Here is a 26,333-nt window from a genome sequence, read left to right as displayed (position 1 = left end):
GCAGGCTACAGATGGCATACATATTCTGGCTCTGTGTGTTTGTGCTCACTATGAGTTGCAGCAGCAGCTGATCTGGAACAATTTTCAAAACTGCTTATATATTTACCTTAGTTGAATCAGCTTGTGACTAATCACTTTAAAAGTAAACATGTTTGAAATTGTTGGCCTTCTTAGACAATGACGTCCTGGCCAAAATGTAGCTGCGACTGCTTGGGAGTCTAGAACCATGCAGGAGAAGTAATATGCAATTACTGCGTTGCTCTGTGATTTTTGTTGTTACTGGTTTTGAACTGGATTTGATTAGATATATGTATAAATGCCAATTTCTTCTGCTTGCATATATTTAAGCATTTAAAGCTAAAATTTTTGGAGAATGTTCTGTGATACACTATGTTGTTTAGTTTTCTCCATGAAGTGATATATATTTTCTATAAATGGAGAAAGACTTTTGTTCCATCTAGGCATTCAGCTAATTTTTCCATTAAAGAGGAATTTTCTGTGTTCCACTTTGAATTCCCTTGTATGAAGTCCTTTACTCATGGGACTGTCCTGCTCAGTTCCCTCTTTGTGGTGTGCAGCTGAGTGCAGTAAATGCCCTTGTTCTTTTTGTGATGGACTTGGTATAGATACGAAGCTGATCAGCTACAGAGCTTGAGAAAGTCTGTCCGCATGGAGCTGCAGGAGTTAGAAATGCAGTTAGAAGAACGTCTACTTGCTTTGGAAGACCAGCTGAGAAGCCTGCACATGACTTCACCTTACAGACCTCAGACACACGTAGTAAGTATTACTTTTGCAACAACATTATATGTTTTCTCAGTGTAATGTTAATAACTCATAACTGTTAAAACTTTTACAGTGGGATGATATCTGGGGAATCTAATGATGCCGTGTGTATTACCAGGGGTCGTATTTTATTATTTTCAGTCAGTGTTTCGTCTTGGAGAAAAGGTGTGTGAATAGAGGGACTTTCTTGGTGTTAATACATATCAATACATATCTTCTGGGGTTTTAGGTCTGAGATTTCAGACCTCTTCTGCCAGTGCTTTCTTCTTTTTCCTCGTCATGACGCTGAAATCTCACAGTTTTGGTAGATAGTGCTCAAGTCTAAAATCCTTGGGGGATGGTGATGGTCTTTCTGGAGTTTCCCTACACTGATTTTCTTACTTGTGAAATGAGGGCAGAGAGATGAGAAATGCACAGTGTTTCTCTCCCAAGAAATGGGGTGTGCTTCCCCCCTAGCTTTGCCAATCCATGGAACAAAAAACCAGGAAAATCTAGTTGTCATCTTCAGTTTTTTCCTCCATTGCCTTTTGTAGCTCCTTCAGATGAACATGTGGCTCCCCACCGAACAGTGGGAGAAGCTGTGCTCCCACAAACTCTCCCCAGAAGCAAAAGAGGAGGGATAAAAGAGACACTTGCGTATGTTTATTGGTGGCATGGTGATATACTTTCTCTTCTTTTTCACTCAGTGGAAGACTGTTCCTCTTTTTTCTGCTGCAATTCTGTCATCAGCCAAACAAAAGAAGCACAGATGAAAAGTATCATATGTTCTTCCTGGGTTTCATTCCTCTTTCTCAGCCAATCCTCTTCTGTAGAAGCAGCACAGGCACAGGCCATATCTTCCTCTTCAGTATTTTGTCATGGGAAAAAAATTGAAACCCAAGAACAGGAAAATATGGTATTACTGTGATCCCAAGCCAAACTTGCATTCTTTGAACCATATAAATATCTTCTTATTTGTAAATCCTTTTATAGAAGAGGGCCAGCTTTAAAAATGACTGAAATAAACTTTCTCCAACCAGCTTTGCTTCCTGTTTCCAAGTTTCTGCTTTTACAGAAAGTTGTCTGAGACACGGCATGTTTATATACTAGCTTCTGACAGCTCTAAAAAAATCCTCAATGCATTAACTTGACTTAATTTTTCAGGGTATGTATGGAAGCAGAAGTGCTGATAATCTATCATGCCCTTCTCCATTGAATGTCATTGAACCAGTAAGTAATTGTTGTGTGCTGTATGTTTTACTAAGAAAAAGAACCAGGAAGGGATTTCTTAAAAAAGGTTGCAGGAGATTCATTTGACACATCATCTTGGAAATACTTTATTCACTTGAGAAGTTCTGTTGAGAACAGCTGCATTTTCCCGTAAGCAAAGTTAACCATAGGTGTAAGTAGCTGTGAAGTCTTGTTTGTTTTTAAGAGGAATATGTAGAACTGAGATGTTGTTTGCATTTAGTTGATACAATGACTACATGGTGAGTTTTCTAGGGAAAATTATTTCTTATTTTTCTGTGCATTTTATGCTACTGAAAACAAGTACTTCAAAGACTGCAGAAAGGAAAGAAGAAACTTGAATTGTTTTAGCAAAGAAAAACAAAATCAAGCCTTTACGTGTGTGTCTATCAATGGCTCTGGCAGAATGCATCCGTATTGCAAAAGTCAGTGGCTTGGGGAACTGCCACAATTCGTATTTATGTTGGCTTTCAAAAAAGCCCATTCTTTTTTATGATCCTCTTTGTTGCAGTCATAAAGGCAAAGCATATATTTATTTTATAGCTGTATTTGTTACATGGAGGGAATGAGTAAGCGATGGAATAAATAACAAGAAAGCATAGTTGTGTCTGTATGTGACTTTTTAATATGCTTATTCAGGACTGTTTCTTTTCTGGATCCGTAGGTCTCCGAACTTATTCGAGAGCAGTCATTTCTGAAGTCTGAACTGGGTTTAGGACTGGGAGATCTTGGACTGGAAACTCTCCCAGCAGAGGGTACAGAGTCCGTATTCTCCCATGGAAACTCTGATTCCTCTTCAGTGTGCTCCGGTCATGCAGGTAGAAAAGCTGGTGTTGGATACTCTGAACTAACAGGAAAGTCTAAGAGTCAAAGCAAGAAGTTATACCGAGCCTCTGTTGCCTTAACACCAACTCCCCCGGTGAGAGCAGGCACTGGACAGCAGGTGGAAAGCTCCGAGGAGCTTGCGGACTCCAAGCCAGAGGTGGAGCACAAACTTGAAAAAGTCCCTCTCGTGCCTTCGGTTGATGAAATCCACAAAACTGTGGAGCAGGAGGAGCTGCAGCAAGTCATACGGGAGGTGAGGAGGGAGGCGCTGAGATCTAGGGTGTTTGAACAGTGTTTACTGAAACCTAAAGACAGGCTATCTGTAACTCTTGGCCACTGGGGTTTTCTCTTCCCTCTCAAGCCAAGGCTCCATACTGTTACTGTACTCTTTCTGAAGGCTCAGAGCTTGTCACTAGATGTTCAAGCCACAGTTGTATTCTTGTGCAAAGCAGCAGACGTTTTTTCAGTGATAGTGGTTAGCATGTAAATTAATAGCTAGTTGCTACTATAAGTCTAGGTGAGAAAGAATTTGCCATCTTTACTACTTGGTTAAGCAGCAGTATTTCAGATTCCCAAGTGAAAATTTCTCTGTCATGTTTGCTTGCTAAATTGCCAGGTTGGAGTTAATTTGATTGATGAAATATGGTTTCTGAAACAACTCCATAGTAAATGTTAAAAATACTTTCCCAGTCCCTCTACCCCAAACCACTAAGGACTGTAGGAGTGTAAGTGAAGCAAGCTGAAGTCAGATGAGAAGTTTTTTCAGACTTTAAGACTGATGTTGGACCAATGCTGTTGGACTAGTTTTATTGGCAGTCAATGAAAGTGAAGGGTGCTTGGTTATTTTTCCTGTGGGCCAGGTTAAATAACAGGACTAAAACTGCATGTTTTGCTTCTCAGTGGCATGACAGAAAGCCTTACGGCAAGTAGTATAAATGGGAAAAGGAAGCAAAAGAAACTTCTTGTTCTCAAAAGCAGTGCCCGTGAGAAAGTGGAGCAAGCTCTCTGCTGTGAATACAGAAATGGAGATTGAGAACCTGTGGGTTTTATTCCCTCTCCTTCACTGGAGAAGGACCACTTAGCCTTTAGCTGAGGGTCATTGGACCCTTAGCCTTTAGCTCATCCCTTGAAGCTTTTGTATGGCTCTGCCATAAACCACTTGAAAGGCCAGGAGAGGTGTCGTGCTCAGAAATGTACAACAGGCCAGGCTGTAACGCTGCTGTACCATCCAGGTCTGCTTGCGCTGAGGCTGTGAATAACTGGAACCAACTTTGCCTTAGCTTTGACTTTAACATAAATGAGAGGCAGGCAGCTAATCTCATGGTAAAACAGGAGCTGTGATCCCAGAGGAATCTTTTGCCACACCTTCACCCCTCTTCTCTCAGTGCAGAAAGAGGCAGAGTGTACTGGACCATAAGGTATCCTTTTACTCATTGTCTGACCACAAGACTTTGCTGTGTCTGTCTCTGCAAAGTGGAGATGTTTTCTTGGCTGACTCACTGTGGGCTTTGCTATGCGTAGGCACTTCACACTTGCACACTGAGATTGTGAAGCAGTAGAGCAGTACTAAGGAGTGTTCTTATAGAATATGATAGCTGGAAGCACATGAAGATATATACTTTGTTTACCTTTGGGTAACTCCATAAATAACAAGAGCTGAGAGTGCAAAGAATAAGACATAGCCACAAGCATTAACCGTCAGTGAACTGCTGGTGTTAGAAGAGAATGAAGTTTGGCAGTGAGGTGAAATGGAGGCCAGCTTTCAATAAGTAGCTTAACAATACTGAATAGCGCTTCGCCTATCCATGAGTTATGGAAAGTGGCATTATCCTGTGGAAGGAGGGGTACCGCAGTCAGCTCGTGGTGAGGTACCACCCGACTGACAACCTCATCATTACTGTGCTCAGCATTAGGAGCTGAACACCTTCTGGCCATCACTGATCTTTACAGTGGAGCTTGGGATGCTACAACTTTACACCTCTACTTTGAAAGCAAAGGAATGAATGAGGCAGGGGGGCAAGCATTCAGTTTTTAAATGTCTTCCCCCTCTGCCACCCTCCTGCTGCCATCTTCTCTAAAGTAGCTAGAGTAAAGTTGGAAGGAGTCTTGGGAAAGGCCTTGCTTTGGAGATGTCATAAAATACTTCCAGACATCCCAAATTCTCTCTCTTTCTGGTCCCTTTTTTTTCTTTCATGCCTTTTTAAACGAGTTCCTTGCCTAATGCTCAGAGAAGACTTGCACATGGGATATTTATCACACCTTGCGCTTTGCTGCCGATTCTGAAGTGAAGCCAGGATATTGCATTTGTATCCAGCCCTTCTGTAAAAACCAGCATGTCAGAGGAGTGGTGTTGTGGTGGAGGGTTGCTAAAGGAGAAACAGAGAGGAAGGAGAGAGCTGTAATTCAAATGTACTGTAAAAGCAGCAGAGACAGTAAAGGGAGCTGGAGTCAAAGTACAGAGTTATTTCAGTCAGTGTTTTCTCTGAGGTTAGCCTATGTGAAAGTTCCTCTTTAACTTCATTAATTGATAGCAAATAAAGATGTGTACTCTTTGCACAGAGATTGTTCTTTGGGTTGTGTGGCACTGAGGACATTGTAATGCTGAAAGAATCCACGCTGAACTGAGAGGCTACTATTCAAAGATGAGTAGTCAGCAAATAACTGAGCTTGACTCACTTCGTTAATGTTTGAGCACACAGAGAGATTGTCCCTCAGTTTAACTTCATTGGCAGCCTGTTTCGGATCGGCTCAGATTCTCAGCATGAGAAGTTTTGCAGGTCAGAGTGGAGTGAAGATGCATTGGCTCGAAGCACCTGCTAGTTTTTGCAGAGCCAGAATATGCTATTAAATACTGGTCAGGAAAATCTTTTGTATTTCATAAGAGCTAAAACAGAGCATAAATTGAAATGTGTCTTCCTTAAGTAGCCCTTTTGTTAGCAAAGGAATTCCAGTTTCGTTGTCAAAAGAAAGAAATCTGGTAGGATGCGTTCTTGATGTATACACTCACAAATGTTAAACCCTTGCTTATTCCTCCCATTCTCTGTAGCTGCGTGACCTCATGTTGGGGAAAGGAAAGTCAGGCAGTGTTTCAAAATATGCCTGGGTGGTTTGTAATGCATGTGAGCTTTGACCTGTAACTATTTGCTGGCATTAAAAAAACCCATGGTGTTAACTCTTAGTGTTAATGGACTAACTCCCACGGAAAAGCATTCAACAACATGAAATATTAAAATGGCAAACAGTGGCCCTCTTGTTTTGATGAAAATACAGCCTGACCTCCACTGGAGTATCACATGAAGCACTTATTGCTTGACTCATAGGTCACAGTGTTGCTAGGAGTGCCTCTGGGTGCTCTCACTCTGCTCTTCTGCAGTTTAAAAGATGTGATAGTTTAAAAAGCTTTCTGCTTAAGAGCAATGCAGGTTTTGTTTTTGCTAACAGTTCTCCATTGTAAAAGACATTTAATGAAGTTATACTTTAAAGAAATGTATGATTTTCCTGTCAACATCTGTTTTAAGAGGCTGTAATGGGTCTTTATGGGACAGAGAGATGGTCTGATAGAGAATCTTCCCTTTTCCATTTTCCATTCAAATCCATGTTAGCTCAGCATCGATCAAGAATGTCTGTGGGTTGTTCATGCTTCCCTTGTGAAGGCATTGGGTTCCTCATCTTACTATCTTGAGCATAAAATTCACCAGCTGCTGCCATGAAGAAGTGGCACAAGAAGAAAATAGAATAGAAAAGAATTCTTTTAATTATAGAAAACGTACCTCAGATCAGGAGTATGAGGACTGTGAAAAGCCTTGTGCCCATTTTCCATCAGTAGGTGAAGAATACTCATGTCCAGAATTGCCACTGTGGCACATTTCACTCTCAATCAGTTCATTATTTAGCAGCAACACAATATTACAGTAATGGTAATTCTTTCATAGGGAGAAAAATGACTGGTTTACTGTAGTAAAACTATCTATGAATATGGTACTGTTATTAAAGCAATATTGAATATTAGTGTTGTATCAATGTAGTATATGTACCATAAATGAGTGCATTCTCTCCTCTTTCAAACGATCAATTTTTCATTCTGCTGCTAAAAATACTGGTGGAACATTCATTGACTGCTTTCTGTCTTTTGTACGGAGGAAGCCTTGGCAGCGGGCTGTGCCCTCTGCAGAGCAAATGGAAGGTGCCCATTGCCCTAAATCATTTGTAAGGAAGAAGGCAAACATTGGCCATTGTCATGACACATGCATGGGACTGAGTCACTGCAGGAATCAATGCCCTGCTCACCACACAGGAATGACCTTGATGAGTCTGGAAAGAAGGGAGGAAGCAGTGGCAGTGAAAAGAAGCAGCAGAGGGTGGCCTTGTTGTTGTCCGGGCAGGAAGGGGAGAAGCAGAGGGCTCAAGTGATCCACCAAGGTCAAGCCAGAAGTTGTTGGAAGAGCTGAGAATGGAAAAGGAGCTGCTTCCCTTCCAGTCTCCACCTCGCCACAAGACTGTCTGTCATACTAGACCATGTACATGCTAATTTGGGAAACTTTTATCAGTTTTCTTTGGAAAGTGAGGTTTATTTTTGTCTATCCGTTGAGAGAAGGGCACAGAATGACTGTTTTGTAGCATACTCGCAGACCCACCCCGTGTGATACCGGAGAAGAAAACCAGAGAGAGCAGCACGCCTGCTGGGGTGCTGCGTGGCAGTTTTTCCTGTGCCTGCATTTCTAAATCCCAAAGCCCTTACTGCATTTACAGTGGTCCTAAAGCTTTGTACATCTGTGTGTGCATCGGCCTAGACATCCTCAGGACTTGTGGCTGTCAGTAAACCAGGTCCTGTTACGCTCTTTTCTTTTGTCAGTTAATCAGCAAACAACCCAACTGGAAACCTGTTTCCCAATAACATTACAGTCTCTGAATTTCTGCTTGATGCAAAGTAGTAATGAAACGAGGAACTTTGCTACTAATGGTTTAGGGATCGAATTGCTCACCAATGAGAACAAGGGATAAATAACCTGTAGCTAATGCTGCTGCCGCCCTTCTGACGTTGTTGCTTAATCTTTTTGATGCACCAGGAAAAGAGGAGACTTACAAGAAAAAGAAAACTGTATTGCTTAACTGGGCTGATGAGTGCTTCTGTGAGTGACCCCGGTGGCCGGGTTCTGGCTCTTACTCCCCTGCACTCTCTCACCATCGTCATCCTCCCCTGTCCTTGGGACCGCATCTGACTTGTTAGTCCTTCCTGAAGACCATCCAAAAAATTAGTTGGTGCCAAAGATTTCTCGTACTTGCGAGTAGCCCACGTTGTTTTTCATTGTCATGCCCTGCTCCTTTCCGGCATAATATGCTCTTGTAGAACTGTGTTTTGCCTCCTTTTCTCCTTTGTTTCCTTTACTGTAGCCATCAGTGCTCTGCTCTTCCTTTGTTCTAGCCTCAGCCACACTCAGGTGCTTGCTAGTCGTAACTCCTGGGTTTGTTTTATGTAAAACTTAATGGGTAAATGCTTTGTCACGATCCTGTGAAAAATATTCTTTGCTGGCATAGATCATATCCCAGTGGCCAACTGATGATGTGAACAACTGTTGAAGTTCTCTGTTTGTCTTTGATGCTGAAAGTATGTAGTTAGGATTCGTCTCCTTTTGATTTATATGAAAACAACAGCTCATGTTCATGGTCTTGGACCTTTCCTACTGCGTAATCTGTTTGTGAGGCAGATTGGTCCTGCCTTCCTTTTCAAGAGATAATGACTAATGTTAAAAACTGGTGCATTTGGGGTGCTTTTGATGTATATATCCTGAAATGCTATTTTCAGAACTTTGCATAGTTGAAACGTATTTTTTCTTAACATAAAACCAGTTACCCTAAGTGTAAAACATAGATATATTTACCGTCTGGAAAAATAAAACTGGTTTGCATTTATACAATTTGCAAGAACTTTAAAATTACTTACAGTTATTTTTCCAAGAGAAACCTTCTTATGTTTTTCCATTTGCATTTTTTGAAAGTTGACTTTTGGTGGTGTACGTTTTCATATATCGATAATGTCAAACATATCTGCAATATCATTTAGTTTTATCCATTGGTTATATAACTTACTGACCTTAAAACTTTGGCTAATCCCTTTCAGATCAAGGAATCTATTGTTGGTGAAATAAGACGAGAAATAGTAAGTGGATTGTTAGCAGCTGTATCACCCCAAAGCAGATCTGCAGCTGCAAAACAAGATACACAGCCATGAAACTGGTACTACAGGTAATATTTGGGAATCTGCCAGAAACAGATTTTTTTTTTTTAATTGTGAAATATCGTTGTTAACTTAAACCTTGATTTGTTTGCATTTTCCCCTTGAAACATAAGTGATCAAAATTGAAGTTCATTAAAGACAGAGGATACTGATAATCCTGGATAGCTTCAGAAAATCAGCTGGTTTATAGTTTGGCTCATTCTGCTGCCACCTTTCATGCAGTGGTCCTTGATTTTTGGTTTCATTGTGCTCTGTGATGACTTTGCCTGTGAATGCATCATGCGAGAGGATTTCTGTAGTTTGCCTGCCTTAAATATGAATATTATCAAAATACATACTTAAGCATAACACACAGACTTCCGAAAATCTAATTTAGGTATTCATCTTCCTTTTTTGTTTTCCATAAGGTTGGATGTAGTCCGATACGCTGTGGGATTCTGCTTTGGGCGGCATACACTGGCGAAAGTGTCAAGTTATTTTTGCTTCAGGAGATGTTAAAGCTGCTGAGATAGGCTACTGTATTCAACGCTTGGTTCTATGATGTGTACCTTTCCTTGAGTTCATCTATAAAGACTTAGACACTTTAACTAGTTCATTACTTTCCTTAAAGCATCAACAAAACTGTGGCTCTCTGAAAGGTTTTGTATTTATTTGTATGTCCCTGTTGTAAATTTTTATGTAGCTGATTTCTTTGTCTAATGATGCATCATGAAACTTGAAGATTTCCAGACGTAACCAATTTATAAATAACACACATGCGTTCAGCTTAGCTTTTTTTAAAAAAAAAAAAAAACACAAACAAAAAACGCCCCCAAAACACTGACCTCTATGAGGTATTTATTGTGCAATAACTGATCCACTTTAAGAGCTTGAAACAACCAATAATGGTTTCCACTGCTGTTACTTAGTGCCACTTCAAAAGAAGGAAACAATCCTGTTGTAAAAATTGCTGTTAATTCTTGGGGCGGTTACTATTAGCAGAGTGGTAGAATGACATGAGGTTACTTAAAACTACTTAAAGTTCTGACACTGAAAGCCTTATCTTTGTGTAGAAGACAACTTCTAACTAATTTTATTTGCTTCCTTACTGTTTGCCCATCCCTCTGTAGAAAAGTGCCTTATTTTAAGCCCTGTTTTTTGTCTTTGTGTTGACTGCTCTCAGTCATACCAGGAGAAGTTCTCTTCTGCTTTATATTAACCAAAATGCAATAAAAGTAGTGATCTTCTGAAAGCAATTAGGATGTGCAACTTGGAATGAACAACCTTGCTTGTATTATGAGGAAAATGGAAAAAATCTCTTTTCCTTCCACATCCCTCACTGAGTGTATTTTCAGTTAGCCTGGTGAACATGTGTTTGTTCCAATGGAGCAAATTGGAAGTCATTGGAGGTTTTATGTGGTCAAATAGACGTTTAGTGGATATGTAATATCCCATTTTGCTGTGCTTGGACTCTCTTTACTCCTTTGCCATTTCCATCTACTAAAACTCTTTACACTATGTCAAGGTCTTTAATCAAAAATAGTTTCAAATATAACAATATCATATGAAAAAGTTTATAAGATTTTAAATTGTGTTAGGAAGACAGACAAGGGCTGATTTCTTAAAAAAAAAAGTGTATATTAAACCAATAAAATATTTATTTTGCCTATAATCTGTGTCAGTGTTTTTCATTGTGCATCGTTTACTCTTAAGCAAAATAAGTAACATAGATTTGATCAAATAGTACACAGAATGGAGAACAGCAGGAAAGCTCAGGACTTGGGTTTCCAAAAGCTTTCAGATGTTTAGGGGGCCCTATATGCTTAGGAAATGTGAGATCTAAATTTGAGAGAAATGTTGGCACTTGAAACCAAACTCTTAAAGTTGTTGGCTCCTGTTGCAGCTCCATGAATTTGGTTGGTCTTGACTTTTCCTCAGAGTTTGTTGCTGTGGGTAGAGTCAGAGCTTTCTTGAAAACCTCATCCTACATGTTTAAAAGTTGAAATATAAACTCCGACAGCACTTATGCATGGCAATCCATATGAGGTGGTAAGCTGCAGTAGGTTTCTGCTTTCCTTTGCAGCTTGCAGGAGTACGCAGTTCCATTCCAGAATGCCACCGGAGAGCAACCAGCCAGACCCAAGTGCCTGCAAGCTTCCTTCACAAACGCGCAAACCCAAAACCTACTCAAATAATTGCAGCAGCAGATGCTCCCCTTGTCCCCCAGCCAGATTAATTAGCACACTCGACCGTTAATGTAGGTCCTGTGCCCGTGTGCTGCTCAAAGTGGCGTTCCAAGAAAGGTGGCAACTGTGGCTCTCACAGAGCGATGGAGGAAAGCACTTCAGGAGCCAGTGGCCGTCGAGCAGCGGCTGCCAGCAGCATCCTCCACGGGTGCGGCAGCCTGGCTCCTCGCCGCTCTGGCAAGAAAAGTCACTTGTAGGTAACATCCCGGAGTGTCTGGGGTGCTTCAGCTCATAGCTTGTCAGAACATTTGATCTCAGCAACGCAGAGTCTAGTGTTTAATATATCCTGAGAAATGAAAAATAGTGCCAATTTTTCATCCAGCTGATGGAAGGCAGATTTGTGAGGTTCTGGCATAATTTAAAATAAAGACATTTCAAAATGACATTTCTAAAAACTGTACTGAAACTAATGAATATACAAGCACCTATTTTTCCATAATCTTGATAACAGATTTTTGCCATTCTTAAAGACACTTCCAGCTAATATTTACTGAGTGACGTTTATGTAGATATGGGAATGTCTATAAACTCCTGTTTAAAAAAAAATAGAAATATAGTGCACTGCTGTCACATAAGCTGAACTGGTATCAACCTTTATTGACATTTCTGCTTGTGCCTTAGGAACAGCTGTCATTATTATTGGACATGCCTAACCTGGGTGGCTTGCCCTTCAGTAATGTCAATTCAGCTGTAATGATTTTCTGAGCGTGGATGGTTTTTCTTTTGTTTAATGATTGAAACTGCTACTTCCCTTACAAATTAGTGTTTTCTTTTTTTCTGCCAGTCTGCAATTTGATATGAATGCTGTGCAGATTAAAACAGCTTTATTAGTGGCTGATAAATATTGGTCAATCAAATTTGCTGTGAATAAAGCCGGCAGTAATGCCAGAGATATTTTGGATGCTTTTCTAAACTTCACTGTGATGGTGGTCTTTGTGGCTGCCAGTTGGCTGCAGGAACATAAAGCCAGGGGCTGTATTTTGGAAACCCTAAGATCTCGCTGTTTTCTGTGGGTACAGGACAGCTACATCCCTGTTGGTAGCAAAATAGACTTGTCTTTAGCCAGCTGCAGAGCAATACGTGCCTATGGCACAGCTCAAATCAGGCAGAGGCTTGGGGGCCTAGTACTTGGAGTTTGGTTTTTTTGGTTTTTTTGTTTTTTTTTAAGGTGAGTAAAAGCATATTTCTAGCCCCATTGTTGCAGCGAAAAGCTACAAAAATGACGTCTGCTGAAATGTGGAGACATCTCGGCATTCAGCAGCTGGAGGCAACAGCTGGAAAGGCGGGAGCAGCCCCCCGCACTGCTTGGGTTAGTGCTGTGATGTCCGTGAGGTGCTGCTGCTGCCGCTCACCCACAGCACCATGTATGTGAGACCTGAAAAGGAAAGGACCCAGGATGGCCACGGATGGACCCAGCTATGTGGCCGGGGGTGAGTAGGCAGGAGGAGAGGCTCCTGCTGCTGGTAGTTTCCGCAACACTGTTTGGAGAGAGGACAAAGTGGCCCTGCCCCTACTGAAAGAACTGATGAGCTCTGGAAGCTCTTCCAGGCACTATTTGCTGACCATGACCTTCATAAAGGGAAGGCTGCCCTGTATCTTCTGCTTTCTCTGAAATTGTGTGGTGTGCAAGCCCTTGGCAGCCTGCTTTTAGAAGGCAAGTGATGCCCAAGATGCTCCAAGCTGTGCATTTCCTAAGGACCGGTTTAAAGTGAGAATTTAAAGCCTTGCTGATCCAGTCCCACCCGCACCAGTACTACTCTACCGAGTCTTGAGGGGCAGCATTTGTGCTGCCTTTGGATTTTGTGTGCTGCTGAGCAAATGGCTTACACTTGAAATACAGCATAGGTCAGAATATTTTAATTCAGTTATACTGCAGATGAATCTGTTTCAATGAAACTGGCCACAGGAAGATACTGATTAGGGAGAGGGAACAAGAGCCCAATTTGGAAACCAGAGTAATTCAAGCCATGACTAGCAGTGTAAAACAAAATCATGCCTAAACTACTGGAAAATTTCTCTTTTGGAGGGTTTTTTTCAATAGGTAACAAACCCAAAACTCTGAAACTTGGATGATGTCATAAAATAGAATAACTGCTGGTTAGATGGCTTCAGTCCAATGCAACACTTGCTTTTGAATTAACATGATAATGTCAAAATAATACATGATTTGATTTTCAGGAAAAACAAACTCATTAACTTGGCATAATGCAAATTTACTTTGATATTTCGTATGTGATTTTAGATATGATGGTAATCCTTCATATTCATGCCATAGAACAAAAATGCACAATATTGTTATAATAAAAGTTGTAACAATAAAAAACAATTTTTTTAAAAAAGGAAATGAAATCGCTTGATAATTCCACATAGCTTGTGTATCAGGCAATTCTGCGTAGATGCTTGCTGAGTGATGGTGAATGCTATATACAGAAACATCTTTCTCTTTTTGACAGGGTAAAAGGAGAAAGCCTGGACAACTGTTGAGTAATTAAATGGTAGCAACAAGAAGGCAGCACGATGAAAAACAAGAATTGTCTCAGTGAGTGAGTAGCTGTTCTGCTTACTGTGAAATCTTTGGTACAGATACCTGCTTTCACAGGTATTTCTAAATTTGTGAGTCTTTGTGTAATAATGTAGAGTTTCTCATTTTTTTATTTTCTAAAGTAGTCCTGTTTTCCATCGGTTATTTACTACAACATATTAGGGAGTTTGAGAGTCAATTTTTTAAGAAAACATCTACAAAAATATTTCTGTTTAGTTTTGTGTGTTCATCTTTAGTTTTAGATTTTGTTTTAAAAGTATCATAAAGACAGGGGAAGTGATTGTGAAGGGCAATGTCCTGTACTAAAGATTGAACAAAGCAGTTTTAAGTAAGTACTTAATAAATTAGGTATTGTTATTATTGGGGGGGGGGTGCAGGAAAATTTACATCTAGGCATATTTTCACACTGGCATAAGTGATGGAAAAAAAACTTAGCAAAGAAAGAGATTGATTATTCTTAAGTACAAGGAGCGTAGCAACACAGGTTCATGAAACGCTTGGCGTTTTGTTGCAGTTCGTTAGTAACCTAAAAGCAGCCACAGCAGATGAAACCAAAGGTCCAGCCCCTTCAGTATCTTCAGCTTCACAGTGGCCAACAGCAAATGCTACTCTTTGGGAAGAGTGTAGGCCGAGGGGAGCGTGGGGAGCATCTCTGCCCTCCCGCTCATCAGCAGGTGGTGGTTCTGGGATTTCCTGGCCAGCGGTGGTATCCTTGATGGATTTCTTTTCCATGCATGTATCTAATTGCTTTTCTAGCTCGTGTAAAGTTTTGGTGTCCACAGCATCCTATGGCGATGAGTTCTGCAATTTAAGCACAGCCTGCATGGAGAAGGTTTTTGTTTGAACCAATGCCTGAATAATTTCGAGTGATGCCTTCTAGCTCTGCTGCTGCCTTCAGGCCCTGTGGGGCTGCAGAGAGGGCACGGCCCGAATTGGGGTAGCCCTCGGCTCCTGGCTTGTCCCTACTCACGGAGCAGCCCTGTTCCTGCTGCTCCCGACACTTGTGTAAGAAATAGCAGAGAGTTGTGCCCCAGCCACCTTCTCCAGGTCACCAAACCCCGGATACCACCCTCCAGGTGTGCCAGTGGCACAGGTCCGGCCGGCTCGGTTGCTTCCTTGTGGATGCTGCAGACACCACCTTGAGGATCGCTGTGACTTCTCTGGGTCTAGCCTATGCTCTGAGGTGGAGGAGGAAGCAAGAAAGAAGGGACATCTAAAGAGTCTCAAACTCAAAAATCAGAATTTTAAAAACATGTTCTGAATTTGGCATACTGAGCTTTTATAGCCTGGTTAATGGCTTTCCATTTTTAGCCTGGTAGCGTGTGTTTGTACACTGAGTTTTCTAACTCAGACTCTGAAACTGTAGAAGTTCATTCCTTGTTCAGCTTCTCTGTGTTCTATATTTTAACTTTTGTTTTTAAACAGAAGTACAGTAGAAACTCAATTTTATATTTCAATGGTTTAATTCAATGGTATAGTCAGTCAATTTTTGCATTAAAGATTTAATATGGAAATAAGATAATATAATTTCATTCTAAAGTCTATGTAAACTGTCAACAGTAGTTCTGTTTATTGAAAAATATATTCAATTTACCCTCTTCTTGGTAAGGAAGCAAATTCTAGCATGACTTCCTGCTGAACTACCTCCCTAAAACCAGTACCAGAATTTTGGTTTCTGCACTGTTGAACTATAGTCCATGTTAGACACGGATCTTTTGACTGTCTAATCAGGTTATGTCCCATTAATCCAGCTCATTTCCTATGTTTTGGATGTGTGTATTCTATGGATGGTAGTGGATAGCACCTACCAGTAAATGTCTGTACATTACTTGATAGTCTGGAGAGCCGCGAGTCCCAGAGGAAGACTTGAATAGATAGTACCAGTTCTTATGTCCTCAGATAAAAGTAACTTTAAACTGATTATGATTAAAATTATACTGCTAAGGAATTATTAACTAAAGAGATCATATAAATAGAAATAGCTGTAATTTTTACTTATCTAGGCTTTATGAAACCATGTATGTAGTTAGTACATAAGCACGTCCAAGCCTGGTGTTCGATGGACGAGTACTGGCAATGGAAATTTGGCTGTTACTAGGCCAACAGCTCTCACTGAATGTCCCACCAACTCTGTCGCTGCTCAACAAGACTTTCTGTTCTTCTTCTTGACCTGCCTGTGGCAGCACTTACTGCTCACAAGACAGACGTGATCTGCTCTACGTTCTTCCACCCTCGCAGATTTTAAATTTTTCACATTTTCTGCATATAAATAGTAGACTGTGTTTCCAGTGGTTGAGTGGGAGCCACCCTGATTGCAACGCCTGTATTTAGCTATTTTGAAAGGAAACTTTCAGGGTCGTTTTGAATATGTCATTGTTTATTCTTGGAAGGCTTGCATCTGATTTTAGTACCTATGAGCAATGCCCGGTGTAGAGCCTCAAGAGGAAAACCTATCTGTGAACAGGTATGGTGTGTACATCAAAGACTGTGTCCAGCATTCATGCTTTCTGCCTCCCTTCTGCCCATGACCAACACCAAAAGCTGCGAAACTGATGCCTCTGTGTGGACAAAGGCAGTGGAAAAACTCTTTGTCCATTTGTTAGAAAAGGGCAGAAGGAAGGGGCACGCTAAAGTCTCCTTTGGCTGTAGCAGAAAGCCGGTGAGCAGCAGCCGGGAAGCAATGTGCTCTGCAGCATTTCTTCCCCCAATGCCACTGAGGCTCCCCAGCAGTGCGCTGAGGAGATACTGGCGTGAGGAGAGGTCTCAGCCAGAGAGCCCAAGGAAAGCACGGATCAAGACATCTTTGCAGATTCTCGCATATCAGTGGCTACAATGGGGATTAAAGTTATGTCCTAAGAGACACGCTGGAAGAAGTGCCACTTCCAAGCCAAGTCCTCGCTCTGCAAAGGGAGCCTGGTGGATCAGAGAACTGTAACTGAGTGCTTCCCTGCATCTGCACTGATGAAATTAGGAGCCAAAGCCTTAAGTAGGTTGGCTTTAGAACAAGCTCCAGCTCTCTCCTCTCCCCTCCAGGCTGATGCTGCAGTAGTCCCTGACCACAGCAGAGAAGCTGAGGCAGATCACAGCCACAACAGAAATTGTGAGGAGAGTGCAGGACAGAGACCCTTGAATTCCCTTCCCAGCAGCCTTGTCTTTGGCTGGGAAAAAAACATAAACCTCTCCTAACACAACAGGGAAAATATCTCAAGCAGGAACTGTGCCATGAGTACTCTGATAGCTCGTCACTACAGTAGAATATATTAAAAGGCAGTGCTTCATACCAGAACCTAATGAATGACATAGGAAGGAAAGATCTTAGTTATTACTATTTTTCTTCCATGATAGTTTTAGCTGAATCATGAAGGAATTCGAAACATTGTGGGGAGTGCACTAAAAACAGAAGATGAGCTAAAAGGATTTGGCAGTACTTAAATGCATTTCAGCTCTTCCCCAGACTATGATGCAGTCTATAGAAAATGCAAGCACACTTTGCCCGGAGACATCTAGTGCTGCAAATTAGGTGTAAGACTGAGCTGATGTAGTGATCCTGAAATGCTATATCTGAGTGCTCTCTGAAATATGCCTCTTATACTATTTTAAAAATACTTTTATTGTTATAGCGCATGTGAAGATTGCTGGGCAGCCACCTCCAAATAGGCACAGAGAGGAGAGCTGCAGAGGCAAATACCTACACATCGCATCGTCGGTGGGCCTCTCTCCGAGGCATAGCCGCCCCATTAAGGATTTGTCCTTGTGTCTTGTCCTGTCCTGTTGTCTGGCTCCCTTCTGAACCTGCCAAGAAGTGGTTTTGTTGGTTTGTTTCTTCATATATTGTTGAGCTTTTTTCTCAGATACCATTGCTAGCAATGACTTTGAGACATGATTCCTTTAGGCAGCAATGTCCGGCAATCTAGAGCTGATACACACCTTTATAATCCTTTGAGCATTTAATGTTTTAATATTTTTTCACTATCTGAATGTGTTTTTTTAACTTAACTTTATCATTAACATAAGAAATGTTAAGCCTTTGTAATGAGAATTATAGCTCCTTTAATGCAGTAACATAAACTGTAATTGTAGCATAATTTAATACATGAAGTTTCATAGACAGCTATAACAGATATTTTATGGCAAACAGTTTTTTCATAGAGAAACCTGATATTTAAAATATACTATTTAGTAATATATATAATAGCAAAGCAGCTGGAAAACATTTTTCTCACATTATCTGGGACTGAGAAAACAAAAATTATTTTCTTTCAAGTATGAAAATTTGTCAGAGAAAAGCCACAGCTTCAGAACCCTGTGTATGTCCTCCCCCCGGGTGTATCCCTGTGTATATCTGCTATGTCTGAAGCTGTCATTGAAGTTAATGGCATGTCTGTTCATGAAGGACTTGTGAAATTGGATAATTAGACTGTCCTGAAAACAACTCTCTAATTGTCCTTAGTGAAAGTGGCATATGCCTCTCTTACTTTAGTGTCTTAGACTCTTAGTTGTACCAGCAGAACTGCTGCAATTGCACTCTGGCTCTAATTGTCTGTGGAAGCCTATAAAGCAAATTATGATTCGTCTTTGTAGGAATAGTGAAGGCTTAAAAATGATCGTATGAAACACTGAACGTCGCTATTCTGTGCGTCTCTTTGTTGTGATAAATGAAACTGAGCATTTCACCTTAGCACTGAAAATATTCAGGACTCAGCCTGAGAGGGCCCAGGGTAACCTGATCTCGGCCCTGCTTCGAGCAGCAGGTGGGACCAGGTATCTCCAGAAGTCCCCTCCAAGCAGGACTCTTCTGTGGTTCTACAATTCTAAGTTAATGCCACCTAAACTATCACAATAAATCTAACAGGAAAATTGCCAGCTACTAGCTGTCAGCTGGAAACCACTGTGGTACACAATAGTTTTGATTTGGACGAGGAGGGAAATTTCAGCCCTCACTGAGAGTTATTTTTGATCATTGAGTCAACTGGGTCTTTAACTTTTAGTGTATTCTCACCTCCTGAGCTTTATCAGGTTCTTCATAAACCAACTAGGTAGTGTGCTTGCCTCTGTTCAGAAATACCTTGGTATTCCAATAATGCGTTAACAGTTTTCATTTGTATAAATCAAAGCCAAACAAATATTCCATCCCTGACTTGCTGGTTTATTCTGCTGTGTACGGCCTGTGCATTGTTCTTAACCATGATCCCCACTCCTTCCCTGCCTCCTCCAGGTGGGAGGCACAGGTGGGAAAATACTCAGTGACTCCGAATAAACCTGTGATGAACTGTGAAAATCCTTAGTGCTTTCGGTGGCCTGAACAAGAAATGCGTTTTCGAATTCCTCTGAGTTTTGGTGATGTCCAGCCTCAGCTCTGAATTGAGCTGCTTCTCTGTTTCCTTACTGCAGTCTCTCAGAGGCAGACTCAAGTTGTTACTCCTCTCCGTGAATTTCCTCTGTTTGCTCTTTGTTCTGGCTGGTTGTGTTTCCCTTCCCAGTTGAGAGAGTTCACAGGCCCTCCGAAAACCTGACCAAAATGCACTTTCTCTCTGCAGCTAGCCTCATCCCAGGTAAAGCTGATTCTGTGACGGGCTTGGCCAGTCTGGCGTTTCCTGCTGTACCTCATTTTCTCTTTCTTCCCAATTGGCGGTGGTGTGTAACAGGAGACTGGCCCGATGCTCTTCGGCTGAGACCTAAGCTTTCAGCATAGCCCTTTGAACTGGCTCTAGGGTGTTTTCCGTCCAGGGATGCAGTTTTGGCATCAAGCACACCTTTGTTGCAGGAGCTCTGCTGTGCTGCTTGGCAGTGGTCGGGTGCTCTAAGCAAAGAGGTAGGTTAAGTCAGTGGTCACTGTGTATCGTTTCATACACTTCTTTCGAATTAAGGTGAAATGAAAAGTGAAAATCAATTATATTCACCAAGGGGTACTGTTGGTATGATTGACCAAATTCTTTTCCTGGTCTTGGAAGCAGGCACAGATTTTGTACCCCAAAGTAGGATTTGGCCCTCTGAATTTTAGCCATCTAAAAGTGAAGTAACTAGTCTGAGTCGTCTTTACTTTTTCTAGGGTTAATGGAGAGAAAACATCATCTCCAGTAAACACTTAACTAGGACAGGGTGAAATGCCCTTTGATGTGTCTAGCGTGAGGGAGCCCAGATAGCTGGCTTAAATGTGGATGTTCTCAGCGTCTGCAGTCACATGAGATGGAGCCCACCAGAAGAAATCGCAGTCTAAATCCACAAACCCAGCCTAAGGTGCAAACCCACTTAGCACACCAGATAAGCTTCATGAAAGTGTAGGCATCTGTGTAGCATCATCATCAAAAATCTTCCTGGAAGAGATTTAGAAAAGGATTTGAAAGAGCAAAGGCAATTGTTTGATATGTGAGAAGAGGAGAGCGGTTCTGGCACACTGTAACAGAGATGGAATTATTGCATCCACCCCTCCTGCTACCTCCACCCCCAAAATCTGAAAACTTCCTGATTTGTGTTCATCAATAATTAAGAGCCCATCAGCAATACTCAGAGGGAGCTTGCATTGCACTTCTGAGCAGCCAGTTAGTAATGTACGGTAGAGAGATCCTCTTTTTCAAATCCCAGGGCTCCAGGCCATGCAACGCTAGTATCGCATTTTCAATTAGCTTCTGAGTGAATGCTTGGCATATGTAGAAGTGAACCGGTACACAATTAGCTTATTGTTCCTTTCAGCTTTGTGCTGAGAGGATCTGAAGGACTGCAGAAGAGAGGGGAGAGGGGAAAAAAAAAGAAAATAGCCAAGCCAGAGGCATCTCCATGGATGTGGAATAAGGGAGTTGCTCGGCTCACGCAGATTCCCGTGCTAAGTCGGGAGTTACAGCTATTGCTGAGGAGCACTCAGCCTGGCTGTGGGGAGGGCGCCCAGGGAGAGGCGCAGACCGAGGCTCAAGCTCCAGGCTCTTCTCTCGTCTGACTCACCTCAGCATCACGATGGAGCCCAACAGCCCTAAAAAAATACAGTTTGCTGTGCCACTGTTTCAGAGTCAAATAGATCCCGAGGCAGCTGAGCAGGTAAGGAAGACGAGTTTCTTTCGCGGTTTTGAGGGAATGTGGTAGGAATGGGGGCAAGATGTGGGGTGAGAACAGGTAATACTTGTGGCCTAAATGCTTTTCTAACTTATATTAATGTAACTATAGATTAAATGCTCTGGAGGTTATAGTGATGTCTGGATCTACCCAAAGACAGAGGAGGATATGTCCTCTAGCCAGAATAAGGCTTTTTTACCTTGGGCAGGTTTATTCAGTATATATTTGTTGTGCCTTTTCTGTAACTGGGCTTGTACCCTAATACATACACTTCACATGAATACACATTCTTAACAAATCAACTGAAGTATATTATTTGTACATAAAGCAAAACATGAAGCTGATAATAGGTACCTAATGGAAATATTGCACAGAAGACAGCTTATTTACCATTCATTTTAACATGAGAAAATACAAGTTATGTTTTGCACAATAGTTATCACTTCAGTCACCTCCTGTATTTCTCATGATTTTTATACAGTCTTCTTTATGTCATTGTTACAGTGTTTTACATATTTGAAAAATACATACATGTAGAAATATGCCTGACTTATGTCCGCATTGGAATGACATGTGTGCTATTTTAGGTTTTGACTCACTCCCAAAACGTACACAAACATACAATAAATATAGCAATACAGACAGCTAAGGAGGAAAAGATATCTATTATTGTGTACAAATACGCATAGATGTGCATAAAGAAGGATGCAGGGAATTTTATGAGAAAAGCCGGATAAATTGTAATTAGGTGACCCAGTATATTTCTCTCAGTGCAAGTCCTTCTCGACATTTGCTTCTGTTTTGGTAAGTCTAGTTTTAGATGATACCAGGGGAATATTATAACCTTGACAGTTCTGTGCCATTAGCTACGAAATTATTTGCACCTTTAGGACAAGTATCTGGTTTCCTGAATATTCTGATGTCGTGTCTCTTAAAAGGCAGCCACCTTTGCCAGAAAATGATGAGTTGTGAGTGACCACTGAACGAAGAAATACTAGAAGGGTACAGGAGAGAATTGCTGCAGGTCTTCATTTTGTCCATAGGTGCTTCTGAGCTGGAGATGTCCATACCTTATGGAACAGTCCTGCAATGAATTCAAGCAGGATGTGATATTTTTCTGAAATCTGTGAGAACCATAGGATTAGGATTTCCCAGAATTCCCATGGCTTTTGAAATGCTGTGGCCCAAATTCTGCCCAGTATTTATGGGCAGTCCTTTTTTTATGTTGTGAGTTTAATTCCAAGTGCTATATAGTTTCACTGTGGGTGTGTGATGAAATTAAAGTAGTAAATTCTGCTGTCAGCTACAGTTACGTTGATCTGGAATAAACCCATTAACCCTGATAATGTAATTTTCCATTTACACCTCTGAAAGCAAAATTTGAACCCAGCTAAATACAGATGTTGGCTCAGCAACTAAAAAAGAACAAACACACTGACATTGAGGTTTTGTGTCAGAATGGTTTCTAGCTTAAATACTCTTGGTCCCTCTCTTAAATTCAATAGAATATCAATAGCCTGGAGGATTTAGTGAAGAAACACAAAGCTTTCAATGCAAATGTGTGCATTATAGGAGGGTAGTCCAATATCATGTAGTTCAACCAGTGTTAATAGAACAAAAGTACTTAACCAAATAAACTCTGAATAAGAAGAATTGCATAAAATTCAGGATTATATATCGATATGTAAAGATCTGTTGTATAGTGATCTTTGAAAATATTCTTTTGAAAGTCTTAAGTGTTGTTTTTCTTTAGTTAAAGAACAATAGTAACACCTCTGGCCACAGTTTAGAAATATCATAAATTCATTGGAAGGCATACATGTAATATCAACTCTCAAGTGCACTTACAAAATATTATTATTAATGATTACTTGTGAGAGCTGTGACAGTACTAGGTATTTGCACATATAAGCTCACAAACTACTGCAATAATTTTCCTGACGCAAAACTAAATGTCAATATTTTAAGATATGAATGATATATGTCAGCAATACATGTCCAAAAACTTACTCAAGATGATTGCAAATCCTAAAGGTATTTTGGAAAGCTCTCCCCTGTGCCTTTGCTTTCCATGTACAAGCAGCAGCATGACCCTGATCACTCTCAGACCAGATGAGCAGTCAGTAAGACAGTGACGTGCTGCTGTTCTTTAAATATTTTCTTTTTTAACTTTGCGTGGTCTGCACTCAGGAGAACACCAGATGGATTTTTTGCTTTGCTTTGTGTGTGGGGCAGTTGATGGACGCTAATGCTCTCCTTGGTTTATGCCTGTTATAGATCAGGAAAAGAAGGCCTACACCAGCATCACTCGTCATCATGAATGAACACGTGCCCCCGGGTAAGTGCCAACATACCTTCTAAACCATTGAACTTGTATACACAGGATTGTCTGCAAATTGGTTTTATTAACTACATGATTTTAAAAATCCAGCATTAATTTCATAGCACTAAATATCAAATAATGGATCTTGGAACTGTTTGGAGTAAACCCCATGAATACCTGTAACTCCTGGCCTCCAGATAACGTCAATAATTTCAGGATTTTATCCTCCATGTAAATCTTTTGTGGTATGTACAAGGAGAATTAATATGACCCAGATCCAGCACTTCTGTCCACAAACATTTTCTTTCCCTGGGTGGATACTTTGGAGATCCATGAAGTCCTAGTCTTGGTTCTCTGATCTCTAGAGATACCAGGGTGGCTCCAGGGCTAATTCAAGTAAGGGAATTGCTTCTGCAAAACAGGTTGTTTCCTAGTTTTCTGATGAAACATGTGATGTCTTTTTTCATTATTCCTTTTCAACTGTAAATACATTATATTCATCCAAGCCTCCTCCCAGAAGATTTTCTGTGGGATGGGACAATTTGAGGTTGCAACATACTTTGTCACATAAATGTGACTTCAGAAAGACTCTTTAATAAGCTGTTTAGGGAGTATTATAAGCAAAAAAGCTCAGCAAAAATGGATTACAGGAAAAAGTCCTCAAGATATAATCCCTTTGAAACACACTACCTACTTTATATCAAACTTTTCTTTTGTAGCACTCTGCAACTTTTTTTTCCTGCCTTATCTCTTCATCACCTGAATCTTTTTTTGAAAGCAGTTCAGGCTTTTTCCCACTGATGTGTCTCTGAGGTCATTACTGTATGCACTGGCACCTCAGTAAAATAAAACCGTCTTAGCCCTATTAGGGTCTCCACTTACTGCACTGTGCTGATGGTCTCCAGTTCTGATTAACATCACCAGTAGCTGAAGTTCCTCAGAGATGTGCAGAAAGAAGCATTTAGAGAGCCCTGCTCTTGGGGTTGAGATCATTGCAGCACAGCACACAGATTAGGGAGGTTCAAGCGTGGCATATGGCTAAGGTTATATTCTTCTGTCACTGAGAGCGACCCATGCATTTGCTGCGGGGCTAACACCAATCCCAGTTTAGAGAGTAGCTTTCTGGCCTCGATATCAGGCAGTTCAGCACTCAGTAATGGTGCACGAAAGATCTGCTTTAGACCGACTTTCCTTACCTTAATGGGATCTACAGTGTCTGTGTTGCTAGGACTTAATTTAAAGCAAATTCACCTTTACTGTTAATCTCTTTTGCAATTCACTTTGTACACTTTGTACTGTCATATTTCCTTTTATAAACAGATACTTGGTACAATACCAAATCAAAACCAAACAGAAAATAAGAACTCTTTTTAATTTACAGGAAATTTTACTGTAAACAAAGTGGTGCATGTCTGTTATCTCCTTTCCTGCAATGTTCATAATAAATCTTTAAATAAATCGTTTTTATTGTGAGTCAGGATTGTTGCAAGTATCAGTCAACTTCCATATAAGCCCAAGAGTTAGTATTCACCTTCTTCACTTAATTATATTTATTTGTTTAGATATTATCCCCTCTTACTAGATACTGGGAACTAATATCAATGAAGGTATTCTTTGGTTAAATTATGATCTTGTCTTGTTTTTTAATTTTGTATAAAGTCAGCTAAAAATAAAAACTTTAAAAGCACTTTCATTTTCCTGTACCTCACCATGCGGTTTATGCATGAGCATGTGCATGCATATTTCCATATGGTATGCTTGATATGGGCAAGTGTTTTGAACAGGGTGTGCATGTGTTGCTGTGTAAACCTGCTGAATACAAGGACTGCAAAGGCAAATTGGAAAGGCAGACAATAGCTTTACAATGGAAGTATAAATAGTAAAAAAAATTCCTTATGGTCTTGATCTTGCAAGGTGCTGTACAGCTTCTGAAATTATTGTATACCTTCAATTTTCAGAGTCAGCTAATCCTAGGGGCTCTTGACACCTTGCTGATTAAACCCCATAATGCTGGTTGGTTGTTGGATTTTGAATAGAATTCAGTGGGATGCTGAATAACAATTTGTCTCCAAAAATGTTAAATTCATCACTGCACATGGTTGCAGTCAATAAAATAATAATAATAATAGTCAGGGTGCTAACTTGACACTCCAACAAATTGCTTTAGAATTGTGATTCCCTAGATCAACAGGGAAACTGAGCAGCAGAGAATTTAAATGATACTGTCAAAGCCACATATTAAATTAGAGCTGGGCTAAACCAGAATCCTGTCTTTTGAATTTTACCCACTGGAGTACTCCAATTCCCTCATTAGGAGCAAACAGCTAGTGAAGGATATACTTTCAAGGGTTTGAAATGTGTGTCCTAATGCAATTCTAAATGTTTGGATGCCCCTGCAAAGTTTACTCAAATTATCTAAACTTCTTTTATTTTGAAAAACAGAGACAGGCATTTTCTAAGAATCAGACTTTTCTATAGCCTTCTGTTGCAGCTGCTTCTGATTGCAGCAGGAAAAAAGCAGCATTTTTGTGGTATTCTGGTGTTCTGGATGCAGACCCATCTGGAAACCAGAAGGCAGTAAAATGTGTTTAGACATTTCAGAACTTCATAATAAATTCAGTTTGAGTTGTGCTGTACAAAGAACTAAAATAGGTGTTTTCTTCTAAGTCTTCTCATCCATCCTTGATGTCTACTTCAGCTTTGACAGGAATCTGTCTTCACTGATTTAGGTCAGGTCCATTGTGCTATAAAGGGAAGATGGAATATCTACTAAGGCTAAGTCATTTTAAACCGATGACAGCTACTCAAAAACTGTAAGAGTCTGCTTGGCTTCCTTGCTTCCAAGGAGACAGTGCTAGACCACACTAAATGATTTAAAGACAGGTGGTAGATGTGACTGCAGGAGCTAATATCCAGCCTGTAGTATCATTGACTGGCGCATTTTCTCCTGTTCACTCTGGTTGGCATCATACGTAATTGCAATCAAAGTCAACAAAAGAGAAATTTGAATTGCAGCGGCAGCAGTGATTGCAGTGGACAATATGAGCTTGTGAAGCAACGTAGCAATGAATAAATCCTTAACTCTTTCTGTAAGTGCTCTGTAAAGTGCTCTTTGATGGCTTATGTCAC

The 26,333-nt window shown here is 40.7% G+C and overlaps 2 protein-coding genes across 2 annotated transcripts in view; both read left to right on the top strand.

The window, feature by feature from the left end:
- ITPRID2 (ITPR interacting domain containing 2) overlaps positions 1–10,715 on the top strand; it is a 42,041-nt gene extending 31,326 nt beyond the window's left edge. The window contains exons 13-17 of the mRNA XM_050899790.1: positions 627–777; positions 1,927–1,992; positions 2,675–3,088; positions 8,954–9,078; positions 9,478–10,715. Coding sequence (XP_050755747.1) covers positions 627–777; positions 1,927–1,992; positions 2,675–3,088; positions 8,954–9,064 — 742 coding nt within the window. The 3' untranslated portion in view covers positions 9,065–9,078; positions 9,478–10,715. The remainder of the gene's footprint in view (positions 1–626; positions 778–1,926; positions 1,993–2,674; positions 3,089–8,953; positions 9,079–9,477) is intronic.
- A 9,900-nt stretch (positions 10,716–20,615) lies between these two features.
- Positions 20,616–26,333, top strand: part of PPP1R1C (protein phosphatase 1 regulatory inhibitor subunit 1C) — a 54,045-nt gene continuing 48,327 nt past the window's right edge. Inside the window, 3 exon segments of the mRNA XM_050900367.1 lie at positions 20,616–20,723; positions 20,726–20,866; positions 23,159–23,219. Coding sequence (XP_050756324.1) covers positions 20,616–20,723; positions 20,726–20,866; positions 23,159–23,219 — 310 coding nt within the window.

Source organism: Gymnogyps californianus, chromosome 7 (assembly GCF_018139145.2).
Source record: "Gymnogyps californianus isolate 813 chromosome 7, ASM1813914v2, whole genome shotgun sequence".
NCBI lineage: Eukaryota > Metazoa > Chordata > Aves > Accipitriformes > Cathartidae > Gymnogyps > Gymnogyps californianus.
The sequence above is the reverse complement of the archived record's forward strand: the minus strand, read 5'-3'. Positions and strand labels throughout refer to the sequence as shown.